This window comes from Pyricularia oryzae, chromosome 1 (genome assembly GCF_000002495.2).
Source record: "Pyricularia oryzae 70-15 chromosome 1, whole genome shotgun sequence".
Classification (NCBI taxonomy): Eukaryota; Fungi; Ascomycota; class Sordariomycetes; order Magnaporthales; family Pyriculariaceae; genus Pyricularia; species Pyricularia oryzae.
The window spans coordinates 7615793-7629385 of record NC_017844.1 but is presented as its reverse complement, the minus strand read 5'-3'; the positions used below and the strand labels follow the sequence as shown (position 1 = coordinate 7629385).

Here is a 13593-nt window from a genome sequence, read left to right as displayed (position 1 = left end):
GGTCTGGCTCGGCTTGGCGCAATGGGCGACGATAGCCTGAATCAGCCCGCACCCTGGCTCCATCCATTTCCAGTGGATTCCCTCCACACCGCTGCACCAGATCAGACCCCTCACGTCAGAGTTACGGCTTGGTATGGTCCGGTTGGCCCCCGACCGACCCGCCGCCACCCAACTCAGATCCATTTGCGAACCTCTCTGGGCACCGACCCTGAAGCCAATTCTCTTTCATCTCCTGCATTGACTCAATAGCTTACAATCTTAATAGAACGCATTGTTTATCTTCACATCATATAGACCTTCTACGCTTACAACACCTCACTCCATTCGAGAGGTTTTTATTCCGCTCACAGTTATTCCACTCACGGACACGGCTAGTTCCATCTGGTCGCAGCACCTTGATCTCGAACCTTATCGTGCCTGCACGCACAGAAACGTTCCTGCCTCGCATCGTCGAGAAACAATCCAGCACCTCAGCAAATCCTCGCACCTGACTTACCTGATTCAACCCGACGCCAAACCTCATCAGAAACTCAGAACCGGTTTGCCGATCTTGTCAGGAAATCATAGATTTTTCCCCACGTATCCGAGCGAAGCAAACTTCAGATAAAGACCGAGCCCAACCTCATACTTAGGCCACGGTGAACTGACGATCTCCACGATTACACCGGCGCACCCTGCAAACCACACCACTTCCCTTACCTGACGTCTGCTGTAGCCAGCGATGGCGTCGTCTCGGTCAACAGCCCCCGGGGCCGCCGGAGCCAAGCAGCGTCTTGCATCCGAGTTCGCTTCGCTGCTGAAGGAGCCATGGGTTCACTTCCATGACCCGGACATGATCGCAGCAAACCTCTTCCACTGGAGATTCGGACTGGTGGTCACGAACCCGGACTCGGACTTTTACGAGGGCTACTTCAAGGTACGTGAGATTTAATATATCGACACCGCTGCTTCTCCGTTCGCCGCTAACACATCCTCCAGGTCGACATGTCCTTCCCCACAGACTACCCGTACTCCCCACCCCAGTTCAAGTTTGCGACATCGACCGGCATCTTCCACCCGAATGTCTACCCAGATGGACGGACTTGCATATCGATCCTGCATCGACCGGGAGAGGACCTGATGTCTGGCGAGATGGCTTCTGAGCGATGGTCGCCGTTGCAGGGCGTAGAGTCGGTGCTGCGTTCAGTTCTCCTTCTGCTCGATGACCCGGAGATTGGATCACCAGCCAACGTGGACGCTTCTGTCACGTACCGCGATGATCGGGCCAGGTACAAGCAACGGGCGCGTGAGGCGGTAGCACGGAGTCACAAGGACAAACCTGAGGATTTCGTCATGCCCGAGAGCCTCGAGGCTGCCAAGCCACCACCCAAGGCGGACTACGATGAGGACTTTTTCCAGCCGAGCGACGAGGGCGAGTTCGACTTTGGCGGTAGCGACACAGACGACGAGGGGGACATGGAGTTTGAGGACGAGGATGAGGATGATGAGGACGTCAAGATGGACACGGAGGAGAAGGCAGAGAGGCGGCAAAAGAAGGCCGAGGATAGCGATGATGGTGCTCTGTGAGGCAACATCTGGCTGTCTGACTGTAACTTTTGAAGACTGGGTCTGGGCTATGACCGGTCTATAAATTAAAGGGCTGTTTTCTTATTCTTTTTCCCCCTTCTTTTTTCTCTCTTTGCTCCGGCGTTTGGGCTCTTTACTCGATGCCTTCTACTTCCTATGATGCTATTTGATTTCCTACAGCTGGTCTCGTTTGTGGCATGGCGTCGAGGAGGCGTTTTGGCTGGCAGATGATGGCGACGGCGGAGTTTCAGGCAAGATCATTGCTATTGCGGTGCAGGATCTTTCGAAAGGGAGTTCTGGTTGTTCCATGAATATTCAACTATAGACATATGCAGCGCTTTTTATGCAAACCTTCATTTGATTTCAAAAAAAAAAAAAAAAAAAAAATGATGGTAGACTAATAGCACCGGGACTTGAATAGCTAGATAACCAAGAGAAGTCCACGATTTCTCACCAGGTGGCAAAACAATTCACACGGCTGCCAAGTTCCATTTGGTAAACTTTGATGAATTCCCACCCCGACCCTAGTTCTAGTTCATAGTAGTCCCTTTTCGTCTTCCAGTCGCTGCCTTGGAGGAAAAGGCAGGCCCAAGCTGCTGGATGCCTATATTTTACCGGGAAGAGCTCTTTGAACCCCCATTGTGGAAAAAGTTGGCAAAGTTTGGCGCATGACCCAAGAGCTGTGTGAAGCCTGTTTTAGCTTCACCGTTCCACTCCATGGTAAAAAGCAACCAGTTTACTGAGGGCTTCATGCTGCCTCGAGTCTTCGCGGTCGCTGGATCTTTGGCGCTGCCTGAAACCCCGGCTTTGTCGTTGGGCCTTTGCCTCATTCCTAATCCGCTACTTAGCTTCTTCGAATTCCTTTCGGCACTGTCCAATTCCTTTATTATCCCCCGAAAATCATTTGCTGATCTGCTGTATCCCCTGTCTGCTGCAAATTTCCTGTCATCTGACCTTCTTCCTTCGGGCGTTGTTTGATGTGATGAGGGCGCGGGCCTATAACTCACATAGTCTGTGTATGGGTTAACCATGAGGGCCGTTGACCGTGCTCCTCCGCCCATATAGTTCCTGCGCGACGGTTGTGGTGGCTCAGCATGAGCATGTCTGGTCTGTGAGCTTGGCCAATGATGACTGCTTTCCACATATTTCTGGCGATTTCCTCCTCCATTTCCTGTGGGGGATATATTCGGTGGCCATTCACACGGGCTCTCGAACTTGCCTCCATCATTATCCGCATCTTGTGCATCTTGTTTACCTTGGTAGTCGTAGTAATCGTTCCGCGGTGAATACGCTCAGTGGCCGTTGCGGGTTCTTGATCTTCCATCTTGTGCTCTTCGACTGTAGTATGTGCTGCGGTATGGGCCTCTACGTTGCAATACGTATTGAGCGGCAGAGGGGGTCGAAGCTGATGCTCGGCCATTGTTCAGGACATTGCGGTCATGAATGACTATATCTTACGATTCCGCGCCACGTAAAGGGGTTGACCCAATGGCGATGGGAATCGGCAAGGCCATTGTGGCGGAAAAGAAACAGAAAAGGGGAGTAAGGTTATTTGAATCATCATCCTGGACAACAATGGTGTAGTTACATATCACCAAACAAGCTTTTACAATTGATGAATGTAAGATCCCAACTTGAGATATATATTTCCATATATCCAGTGGCGGGTTTCCATGTTTGCATCTCTAAGAAAGAGAAAATGTGCTTGCTTGCTTAACAATACCCAGATTCCCTGCTTGTAGGAGAAACACAGAGATATTATCGAATAGCGAGGTTAGAAAGGCTGTTTTCAGTTGTAGTTCTTCTCGAAAGGCTGGCGGAGAATTATGCTACTCTATTTGGATGATCCATTGACCGACGATTATTACGGTACTATCCTTGCCTCGTCAGACAATATTTTGAACATTTTGGTACCGGCATGACAGCCGCTTTGGATGTTGTGAATTATTTGCCCGGACACTAAAGTAGGTACGCATAGCAGTATGATAGGTAGGTAGGTAGTGACCTCTAGAAGTATATCATCCAACGTCAGTCAGGCTGTTTGGGTTGTGTTTTGATGGATGGATTTGAAGACCTTTTTCCTGTGTCATGTCCAGGCTTTCCAGGACAGGCTTGCACGCCAAAGGCAATCGCGGCAATCGCCATCGTGTGGGACAGTGGAACCGTCCCTGCTCAGACCCATGTCACTGTGCTAATTGCTCCGCGCTTGTGATACTGCCCCACTGCGGCCCTTTCTGCCACACGCAGCTCAGTGACATCAACCGCTTCACCATCAATATCTTGATCATCTACTGCTTTTCCAACTAATCGATGCGACGCGGACACGCGGCCGTGGTCCTACCTCATCCAAACAGTCACTTGGTCTATTGCATTATTCCACCCATAGCCTCAAGTAATTTCGGAACCAAGTTTCATTAGCAAGCAGCTGCTAAAGAGAGACAGTTAGCAGCCTGGCCAGAGGACAAGCCCACTTCCGACCGCACATCGACTGAACCACCCCTGTCGTATCCGAGCAGCTCGAAGCTGTCGATCGTACCAGCCAATCCCAGAAATCCAGCGCCGCATTCGATCTCTCAAGAGCAGGAACACCTCTGGCAGGCCTTGTTGCATACCGCGATGCGATCATGGCCGAAGAGGAAAACCTGCAGACCGTCTGTGACTTTACCGGCAGCTCGGACACGGAGCTTATGCGCCGTGCCTTGAGGGTGCGTCGAAAGCTCCCAGTTCTCGACGCAGACGTCCTGTTCACATATAGTCAACTGCTCCCGGGAAACTGACCTTCGTTGTGCTTCTACCAGGCAAAGAACAACGATGTCCAAGCCGTCATAAGTGAATACTTTGAGAGCACGGAAAAGGTGAGTTGATTGTCATGTTGATAGTCCTTGCAGAGTCTCAGTGCTAACGCCCAATCATCCACTGCAGTTTGTCGACCGATACTCATACTCTGAGGCGCCCTTTCAGGCAGACCGCAATGGCTCCTATAACCAAGATGGTAACTTCATGGCCCCGACGTTCATGATACAAGGTCCGGACGATGGGGGCGCGGTCCTCCATGGCGTACCACCCAGCGTCCCGCCGTCACGGCCGCCCTCCCGATCAGACAACAGGTCTCCTATGAGTAGAATGATGAACTGGGCGTCAGAAAACGCAGGTAGGTCATTCGGGTTCTACGAGGGCGCTTGGAGCCAAACGCAGCTAAAATTGACTGTTCAACAGGCGCACCGACCACTAGAGCACAGGAAGATGCCGACTATCAACGTGCACTGGCAGAGTCCAGGGCATCATCCGGTTTGGAAGCGCCGCCACAGGAGAGCGGGGTGGTGGGTGCAAATGGGCAGGATGTCTACCAACCTTTCTTCGGGCCGGCCGTGCGGGATAATTACGAGCAGGCGCAGTGGGCTATGGTCCCCGTCGCACAAGAAAAGCCGGATCCTCTGCCATCTGATCGAAAGAGGAACCAAGGAATCCCTCCGTTTCTCAGGTGTCGCAGAACTGGATCGGCGAGCGAGCAGCACAGACTTGGCGCTCTGTTGACAATATTACACCAGATACCGGCGGCACGCAACTTTTTTCTAGAGCTTGAGGCCAAGACGGGAACCTATGGTATCAACAACCAGTGGTGGAAGGGTGAGGCAATTCCGCCTGCCCCACGGGAGGATCAGCAGGAGGCTATTCCCGACGACGGAGGCTGGCATGAATCCCAGTCGGATGGCCCCCCGGCGGGTCTGGTGGAAGAGTTGCACCGCTTGATGGCATTCCTCGACATGACGGACCGGAGCTACGGACAGGCCGATGTGCTAGCAGACCTTGTCCGAGACTCGACCTATCAGAGCAGCAGCGCCGTAGAGCTGAAGCTGTTCGAAATAATGCAGGAATCCATCAATATTCCTAGCGATGTCGTCAGGAACGTGTTTTGGAGCATCGAGACGTATCGTTTCGCAGTGCCGGTCCAGGAACACGTTTGCGACGAGGCGTTTACTTTTGGTATTATCGATCTTAACCTGTCGAGTGCAGCCTACGCCAAGATGGAGAGCCTCTACGACGCCTGGGATGAGCTATTGTGGATCGACGCTCACAGTGCCGAAAACGAAGAATCCCTCCGGACGGCTGCCGTCACCAAACCTGGCGACGTCTTGGCCATGAACTTTAGCGGCGAGGGCGAACTGTCGCCATCGAGACCTGTCGACATACCAGCAGTTTTCTATGTTGATCGGTATTTGGCGGAGAATGTCGAAGGACACTCAATGGAGCAGCAACTACGGATCAGGCAAGAGAGGCGGGTACTGGCAGAGCTTGAGGAGCGGGAGAGGCTGGAGACGCAATGGTGGAGCCCCAAGGAAATGGCTTGGAGGGACAGAATAGCACTGAGCGAGAAGGTGATTGAAGACCGAGTGGAGAAGGAGAAGGCTTTAAAGTTCAAGGTGCTCCGCCGGAGGTGGTTCGAGTGTGTCGACACGCCTGACTACTTTCATTTTATCCCGGGTTGGATGGATGACAAGCTCGCCTTTTCTGATGCAGAGAGGGCAAAGCTCAAGCAGTGGCAGCGGGATCGGCAGTTCCATGAAGGGGTTATTGCAGATATCAAGAACAAGAAACAAGGTAAGGAGGAGCACACGTTCATCCTGTGTACACCGCTGACACATTGGATCAGAATACACAAGGATACGGAGCGAGGCACATGCCGAGATAAAACGCTGGACCCAGAGATTCAGCGTCCCCTGCCCCGAGGACAACTGGGAGCCAGTACATATGTATCACCTTCGCGGAGTGGCGACATCGCCCAACACGATGTACTTGGCCCAGCGTGCAGACCAGATCTTATCGAGATGGATGGCAACCCGGCACCGACAGATCAATGGTGGAAGTTGTCGTATGTTGCCGAGGACCGTGAGACTCCTCTCAGGATCGCAGTAAGTTACCCATCCTGTCCGGAAGACTTGACGTGGAAGCAGGTTCTGATTTTGAGCGCAATAGACCTCGTCGATTGATGAGGCACGCAAGGCGGCCTACACGGAGAGTACACGGCCGATTCTGGTTTATGCCAACGACTCGGCCTTGGAAACAATGCCCAAGCAGTTGTCAGAGGCACTGCGAACGTTTGTCAAGTTTGACAATAGGGTGTTTAAGCAGGAGCTGATCGAGCAGACGCCGGACACGGTGATGAGGTCACCGCCTGCACTGCCAGCAAGAAGCAACACACCTTTGCAACAACAGCCGCCGTCTCTGGTATCTTTCTCGACCGATTCACTTCCAGGCGCCAACAGCAGAGATATCCACACCAGCAGCAAAGAAGTGTTCCCGGGCCGCAGCGATGGAGCTGGCGACCTGCCGACGGTTGAAATGACAGAGGTCAGGATGGTAGACCAGCAGGATTCACATTAGTCGATGTTCCTGGAGGTTGCGCGCCTTGCCGAAGAGGCATTTCGGAGAAAAAATGATCCGCATTGGGGCAGATGATTCACTGATACAGGCAGGACTGGCCGCGATGACGCTTGGGATGTTCTTCCTAGTAATCGTCGGATGAGAATGACACTGGGTTACGTTTCCAGTTCAATCATGAGTCGAACAGAAGAAATGATTCCAGAAACGCCAACTTCGTACGATCAAAAGGGATGATGTAAAGATTATGGGTGACGATGGACCCAAAAGAAAACAAAAGAAAAGCAAGTCTGAAAGGGATAAGGGAGGATTAGATATCATTAACTGACTTATGAATAGCGTCATGGCGTAATGACAGCGTTGGTATATGACGGAGATGGCATTTTGATCTTGGATTGCTTTGGCTCCATACAAAATGAAGCACTTGGGTGATGAAAGGAAAGCCCGTCGGTTTGGGGCACTGTGCTTCTCACTGTCCCCGCAGCACCCATCGTCATGGTGAGTTGCTTCCGTCGATTGCGATCAGCGAAAGCATCCAGCTGTCCACCCAAACACTTGTCGCTGATCTCGCCAGAAACCCGCGGATATGACTGAAAAGCGTGCGCTGGTTACCGGTGCCACTGGGCTCCTCGGACGTGAGGTTGCCAAGGCATTCCAACTCAAGCATGGCTGGACCGTAACGGGGACGGCCTTTTCGCGCGCCGATGGCGTGTCCACGCTGAGGGCTGACCTAGCCAACGAGGCCGAAGTTGAAAAGGTTCTTGATCAGGTCAAGTGTGTCGCCTCGTCCTCGTACGACTGATACTATTTGCCATGCAAATGACTAATGCAAAGAGATTACGTCCAGGCCTCATGTGGTTGTGCATTGTAAGTGCATTTAAATATCCGCCGGCAAAGGGAGATAAAGTCAGTGGCTAGAACTAAAAGCAACTCGCCCCAGGCGCCGCCAACAGGTTCCCCGACAAGGTGGATCAGGATCCGGAGGGCACGCGACGTCTCAACGTGGCCGCGACGGCTTCCTTGGCTCGTCTCTGCGCGGACAGGGACGTGGCGCTCATCTACATCTCCACCGACTACGTCTTCTCTGGCAGGCCCGGTGAGGCGCCTTACGCGGCTGGGGCTGCCACGGGTCCCACCAACCTGTACGGGCAGACCAAGCTCGATGGCGAAAAGGCCGTCCTCGAGGAGATGGCAGCCAAGGGGCGTGGTGTAGTCATGAGGGTCCCGGTGCTGTACGGACACGCCGAGACCCCCGGCGAGAGCGCGGTCAACGTCCTCATGGACGCGGTCTGGAAGTCCCAGGAGGCCGAGACCAAGATCAAGATGGACCACTGGGCCATTAGGTATCCCACCAACACGGAGGATGTCGGGCGGGTCTGCGCTGGTATGTTTTAATCCCCTGTTTTTGTTTTTGTTCATCCCTGTTCTCGGACCCTATCCCCCGATTCCGGGGCGATGGGGAATGCGGGGGCTGTATACTGGACTGGATTTCAGGAAGCAAGGGATGGCTGACAATGGTTTTTGCGTTCTTACTACAAGACGTTGCGGAGAAGTACGTCGACGCTCAAGACGCCAAGTCGCTGCCGAAGGTGCTTCAGTTCTCGAGTGAGGACAAGCTTACCAAGTACGAGATTTGCCAGGTGTTTGGAGAGATCATGGGGCTTAGCATTGAGGGGATCGAGGCAAACACCCAAGGCAACGATCCCAACGCGTCGGTGCAGAGGCCTTATGACTGCCACCTCAGCACAAAGGAGCTCAAGGATCTGGGGATCGACGTGTCGACTCAGGACTTTGGCGACTGGTGGAGGCGCGAGGTGAAGGCCTTTAGGAAGTGAGCCTCAAGGGGCCGGGTTGAGCCTCAGTGGGAGATGGTATTCTGCCACCTCGAGAAATGCCATGTTGAGAAATGCCACCGCAAATCAATATTTTGATCCAGCATTCTGAGCAGATCGAGTTCCAAACAAACCAAACGCGGAGTGCGATGCGTATTCTTTTTTCTTCTTTTTTTTTTTTTTTTTTTTTTTTTTTTTTTTTTTTTCTCTTTGGTGAGGTGAAGTATACCGGTATGGTATGGTAAGTTATCCCTAAGTTTACTCTTTCCCGAGGGGGCTGATGCTTTTCTTGGCCAGACGCCAGTGAAAGTCTAGAATTGGTCGGAGATTTGTTCCCAGGTGCTGAACAGGTGGCGTGTTTAGCTCGCCGAATGGCTTTGATCCACGCCCAAGCAAGTCGGGAATATCTACGGTATATGACAGGTTTGCAAAAAGAGGCCGGTTTTAAATCATTGCATCTTCGTATTTTTACTGAATCCTCGGGGGGAGAAAGTATATCTGCTTGATACTGACCATACGGTCAATTAGTCTGGACCATCAAGTTGACAATGGCTTGACTTGAACATCGTACGAGCAGCCCAGGTGGCCGGTATCGCTTACAAGTCACGGCTGAAAAGCAATATCATTCCAGTCTGTGGAAGGGAATTTTTTTGATTGCCACCATATGCGCCGCCGGTAGCCCGGCAGACTCCCGGAATGCGCTTGTGTTGTCAGACACGAGGGAGCGCGTTGAAAATCCGGTTCGCTGGCATTTGGGCTTGGGGGTGGCCACAAGCTATGAAGATCTCTTTTTTTTATTTTTGCTTTGCTTTCTCTCGAGATGGGGAGGCCAGCCTTCCTCTTTTTTATTTTCTCCTGGCTAAATGGGATAGATATTTCCCCGATAACTTTGACCCAATTTTCCCGTCGACCTTTTCTTCCTCTCCTTCTTTCATCATCCACGCTCTTTTATTTTGCTTTTTTATTTACTTCCCTCTTTTGGTTGTCTTTCAACGGATCATCCCCTGTCCCCTCACGGCGTGATCATTACACACTCGTTTTTACTACTTTTTGAACGCAGCGTTGTTTTGCGTGGTGGTGGAGATAGCTGCAGTGACTAATAGGTCAGACGCTCCGGGAACTCGAGATCAGTCGGATTACATACAGGAAGCCAGATCCTGATCTCGACTACCACATCGCACGACGACCGTTTGTTTTACTATTAAAGTCTTTCAAGACCAGTCAGAATGTCAGCCCTCACCCAGACATATACGCTGCAGAAGCCGCCAGGAGCCATGTCGCGGTATCGCAGCTTGAGGGGCAAGAGCGTGTCGGAAACACGCAACATGGTGGAATCCATACTTGGCGGAGACACCGGCTCAGACAAAGGCAATGGTAGTCCGATCAAGTCAGCCTTTGGGTCTAGGTATCGAAAGAGGGCCAAAACCATCAACGCCAGTGACGTGCCCGAAGTCCCCCCGCCACTGCCGTCTGCCACCGAAATGAACATCAGCTTGAGAAATTCGGCCGCTTCGGTGCAGCCGCTGGGTAACAAAGAGCCCAACACCCCTACAAAGAAATCCAAGTCTCCGCCGAAGAAACCCTCAACTCCAGATCTGGAACCCGCCAGCAGGCCGTCCGAGTCGGATACGCTGGGCGACATCCGAGATCAGTTCCCGGCGGTGCCCACTCCTACTGAAGAAATGCCAGTTGCGACGGCGCTCACGGCTGATACTGCAGTCGACACAGCCAGCATCCAGGGCGACGTCCCGGCCAAGCTGCAGCAGACGCAGGAACAAAAGCTTCTTCGGGAGATTGAGAGGCGAGGACTGATGGAAGAGGAAGCGCGGCTCAACGCCGAGACGGATCGGATCCTGGCGGAGCAGAAACGCAAGGATATGGAACGGCTGCAGTCTCAGCTGAGAGCCGGCTCGTCACATGGCAGCGAATCCAGCAGCCTGCAGTCTTCGCCTGTGCAGCCCTCGCCGGTGCAGTCAAAGCCGAGGAGCCCTATGCTTGCAAAGTTCTTCTTCAGGCGGGGGCGGCGGTCCGACGCTGTCACGCTGTCACCGACCTCGTCCGCTTGTGCATCTGTTGCGGGCGATTCCAGCAGGGCTACCAGTCTGGAGCCACAACTGATGCCGCGGACGTTTATTGATCCTGGGGCGACTGCTTTTACGTTTCCTCTCCGGCCGGATTCGCCAATCCTGAATAGACATGGCGCAGAAAGAGTGAGTACTTTTCTAGATTTTATGGATATCACTACACATGACGAGAACAAACAATGGCTGACATTTTTGTACAGTCTGTCCAGGTTCGCTGCCGAGGAGTCCGCCACGATGTCAACGTCACACTAGATACCAACGCCGTCGATATCCTCTTTGCGTGCGCAGTTGATGCGCCCCAACCCTTCAACACTTGCACCAGCGTCGTCGTCGAGTCATATGCGACCCTGGGCCTAGAGCGGCGGCTTCGTCGCTATGAGCGCATCAAGGATGTTCTCAACTCTTGGGACCGTGACACACAGCACCACCTACTGGTTGAGCCGTCCTCAGAAACCTTTGACAGTCACCAGGACCTGGACATGTCGTCTGTTCCTGGGGGCGAGGGTTCCATGCCGCCGCCGGGCTTCGTTCTCCAGATGCATCATTCCCAGCGGCCGGGAAAGTGGAGCAAACGCTTCATCACCCTGCTCGGAAACGGGCAGCTCTTTTCGTGCAAGAAGGCGGACTCGGTCCTGATCAGCCAGCAGCAAGTCGGCGGCGGCAGCGCGAGCCCGGCTTTGATGGCCGCCGCCGCCACGTCCATGGGCGCCACCATGCTGTGCCACCTCATCGGCTACGACATCTACACGCCGACCGAGACGCAGGCAAAGAAGAACCTCAAGCCCCCCAAGCGCTTCTGCTACGCGGTCAAGTCCCAGCAAAAGACAATGGAGGCCTCGGTCGACAACTTTGTGCACTTTTTCGCCACCGACGACCCTGACGTGGCACGCAAGTTCCATGATGCCGTCCACGGCTGGCGGTCGTGGTATATTGTCAACGGACGCGGAAGTAGAGGTGGCAGCAGCGGCGGCAGCGGCGGCAGCAGCAGCAACCACAGGGAGGGATTCGTCTCGGCGTCGCGCCCCCAGCACCCGGCGCGCGAGGACAGTCTCGCGGTCAACCCCATCCCGCACCCTTCCCCAGATCAGGAAATGCAGCTGCAGCAGCGGCCTACGACGGCGACGGGGGCGCCGCAGATCACGGCGGTGCGGCACAAGCCCAAGAAGAGCATCAGCCACGTCAAGGTGGCGGGCGGTCGGCACCGACTGCGGGTCAGCATCGACGAGGCACCGTACACCATCGGTGACTTCCAGCCGCTTTTGGACCTGGGACGGTTCGACAAGCCGATCGACGACTTTGGCAAGGACTGGGTGCTGAGGGCCAGTGTGATGCCGTCGGGGGCGGGTGGCGTCGCCGGTGCGGTGCAGACGCCCGAGGGACGGCCGGAGGATGAGTTTGCGAGCGGCCATAAGAAGGTCGCCAAGGGGTGTGTTTCGTCAGATGTCAAGGCCGCGGTGGAAAAGGCCGAGCCTGTTCAACAGCCAGCTCAGCCTCAGTCGCCCGATATGGCTGTCGCACAGGCAGCTCCGCCTCGAACACCTGAAATCCCAGCAGAGACACCCTCATCCCCAGATACGGACGACTCGCACAACCATGAAGACGTCTACCAGACCGAGCAGAGCCCTCCTTCTACACCCCCCGTGCCATCTCTGCCCAAGTCGGAAACCAAGTCCTGGTTCCCATCCGCATCGGCGCACACAGCCGGCCAGAAAGCCAAGGTTGAAGTACACGTGCACGGCCGCGCCGCAGCGTTGCGGCCGTCGACCTCTGCCGGCGAAAAGAGGACATCTACATATTTATCTCCGAATGAAGGTCAGGTTTTCAAATCCTACTGGGGACTTGGAAACGGCCTCTCGGATCGTCTCAGAAGACCCAACATGCCATCTTCGGCATCGTCCTCGACGTCAGGCAACCGCCAGCGCCGCCCGCCGATGCCACACGCACCCCACTCGGGTCTCCAGCCGCAGCAGCGCCTGCCCGACGCGCCGATGCGGTACGCCCCTGGTGGCGGCAGGCGGCCGGATCCCAGCGGGGGTGGTGGGGGCGGCCTCGGCGTCAGCAACAGCAGGCCGCCGACGAGCGATGGGAGCAGCAGCGGCAGGGCGCAGGGGGCGTTTGGCAGCCGCGGACGGTCGAATACGGTCGGCAACTTGGGTAGGCCGCCCATGCAGCCGGTGCCGCCGGTGCCACCGATCAGGGGAAAGAGCGCAGGCAGGCCGCATGGGCCGCCTGGCGTCGAGCATTGGTCTAGAGGGGTGGCCGGCGCGGAGCGGGAGAGGGGAGTTCGGCATGGTGGGATGGACGGGAGGAATGGGATGGTCAGGTGTTAGAGATTGAACTTTTTTCTTTTTTTCCTGGGCGGTGAATTGAAGATTGGAGTTTGGGAAATGCATTTCGTATAGCCGTGGGAGTGAGGACGGGGTGGACTGGGATGGAGTATGGGTCAGGTCAGTTGGTATGGCGGCCTATGTAGTCTATTTCTTTTTTTCTTTTTCTCTGTCTCCTTTGTCATCTCCTATGTTTTTTTACTCCTTTTTTACGCGGTCAAGACGCTTGACAGGTTATTTGTTCACGAGTTTTATAAAAAGTATCGAGCTGTTTGCACAATGATTCTTTCAGGTTGTACCAAGTACAAATAGACAGTGATGTTTGGCCGTGCAACAAATGACTCGCGTCAATACCACGCTGGAATAAGCATAAAATACTCCGCAGATGTTTGATACGACCTCATC

General features: G+C 54.2%; 6 protein-coding genes across 6 annotated transcripts; 4 read left to right on the top strand and 2 right to left on the bottom strand.

The window, feature by feature from the left end:
• Nucleotides 1-41: 41 nt before the first annotated feature.
• Nucleotides 42-449, bottom strand: MGG_16542 (uncharacterized protein; the record flags this gene model as incomplete). Its single annotated transcript, XM_003711017.1, has 2 exons — nucleotides 42-91; nucleotides 310-449. Coding segments are annotated over 2 exons (190 nt in total), but the record flags the coding sequence as incomplete, so codon positions are not given.
• On the top strand, nucleotides 191-1987 carry MGG_14266 (ubiquitin-conjugating enzyme). The gene is made up of 2 exons (XM_003711016.1): nucleotides 191-916; nucleotides 979-1987. The coding sequence occupies exons 1-2, from the start codon at nucleotides 722-724 to the stop codon at nucleotides 1564-1566; spliced, it is 783 nt and encodes a 260-aa protein (XP_003711064.1). The 5' UTR covers nucleotides 191-721; the 3' UTR covers nucleotides 1567-1987.
• Nucleotides 1988-2177: 190 nt separating this feature from the next.
• On the bottom strand, nucleotides 2178-2986 carry MGG_08633 (uncharacterized protein; the record flags this gene model as incomplete). Its single annotated transcript, XM_003711015.1, has 2 exons — nucleotides 2178-2436; nucleotides 2574-2986. The coding sequence occupies 2 exons, from the start codon at nucleotides 2984-2986 to the stop codon at nucleotides 2178-2180; spliced, it is 672 nt and encodes a 223-aa protein (XP_003711063.1).
• A 1204-nt stretch (nucleotides 2987-4190) lies between these two features.
• Nucleotides 4191-6948, top strand: MGG_08632 (uncharacterized protein; the record flags this gene model as incomplete). Its single annotated transcript, XM_003711014.1, has 4 exons — nucleotides 4191-4271; nucleotides 4489-4717; nucleotides 4783-6476; nucleotides 6541-6948. The coding sequence occupies 4 exons, from the start codon at nucleotides 4191-4193 to the stop codon at nucleotides 6946-6948; spliced, it is 2412 nt and encodes an 803-aa protein (XP_003711062.1).
• Nucleotides 6949-7531: 583 nt separating this feature from the next.
• Nucleotides 7532-8780, top strand: MGG_08631 (methionine adenosyltransferase 2 subunit beta; the record flags this gene model as incomplete). The annotated part of the gene is made up of 4 exons (XM_003711013.1): nucleotides 7532-7719; nucleotides 7793-7812; nucleotides 7886-8329; nucleotides 8485-8780. The coding sequence occupies 4 exons, from the start codon at nucleotides 7532-7534 to the stop codon at nucleotides 8778-8780; spliced, it is 948 nt and encodes a 315-aa protein (XP_003711061.1).
• Nucleotides 8781-8999: 219 nt separating this feature from the next.
• Nucleotides 9000-13498, top strand: MGG_08630 (uncharacterized protein). The gene is made up of 3 exons (XM_003711012.1): nucleotides 9000-9018; nucleotides 9141-10987; nucleotides 11062-13498. Exons 2-3 carry the CDS (start codon nucleotides 10004-10006, stop codon nucleotides 13189-13191), a joined length of 3114 nt encoding a protein of 1037 aa, XP_003711060.1. The 5' UTR covers nucleotides 9000-9018; nucleotides 9141-10003; the 3' UTR covers nucleotides 13192-13498.
• The last annotated feature ends 95 nt before the right edge of the window (nucleotides 13499-13593 follow it).

Excerpts from the sequence above, each read along its gene's own strand:
- MGG_14266 (XM_003711016.1), top strand. The coding sequence starts at position 722 with ATGGCGTCGTCTCGGTCAACAGCCCCCGGGGCCGCCGGAGCCAAGCAG. Across the intron at positions 917-978 it reads TTTACGAGGGCTACTTCAAG|GTCGACATGTCCTTCCCCAC; the intron begins GTACGTGAGATT and ends CACATCCTCCAG.
- MGG_08630 (XM_003711012.1), top strand. The coding sequence starts at position 10,004 with ATGTCAGCCCTCACCCAGACATATACGCTGCAGAAGCCGCCAGGAGCC. Across the intron at positions 10,988-11,061 it reads ATAGACATGGCGCAGAAAGA|TCTGTCCAGGTTCGCTGCCG; the intron begins GTGAGTACTTTT and ends ATTTTTGTACAG.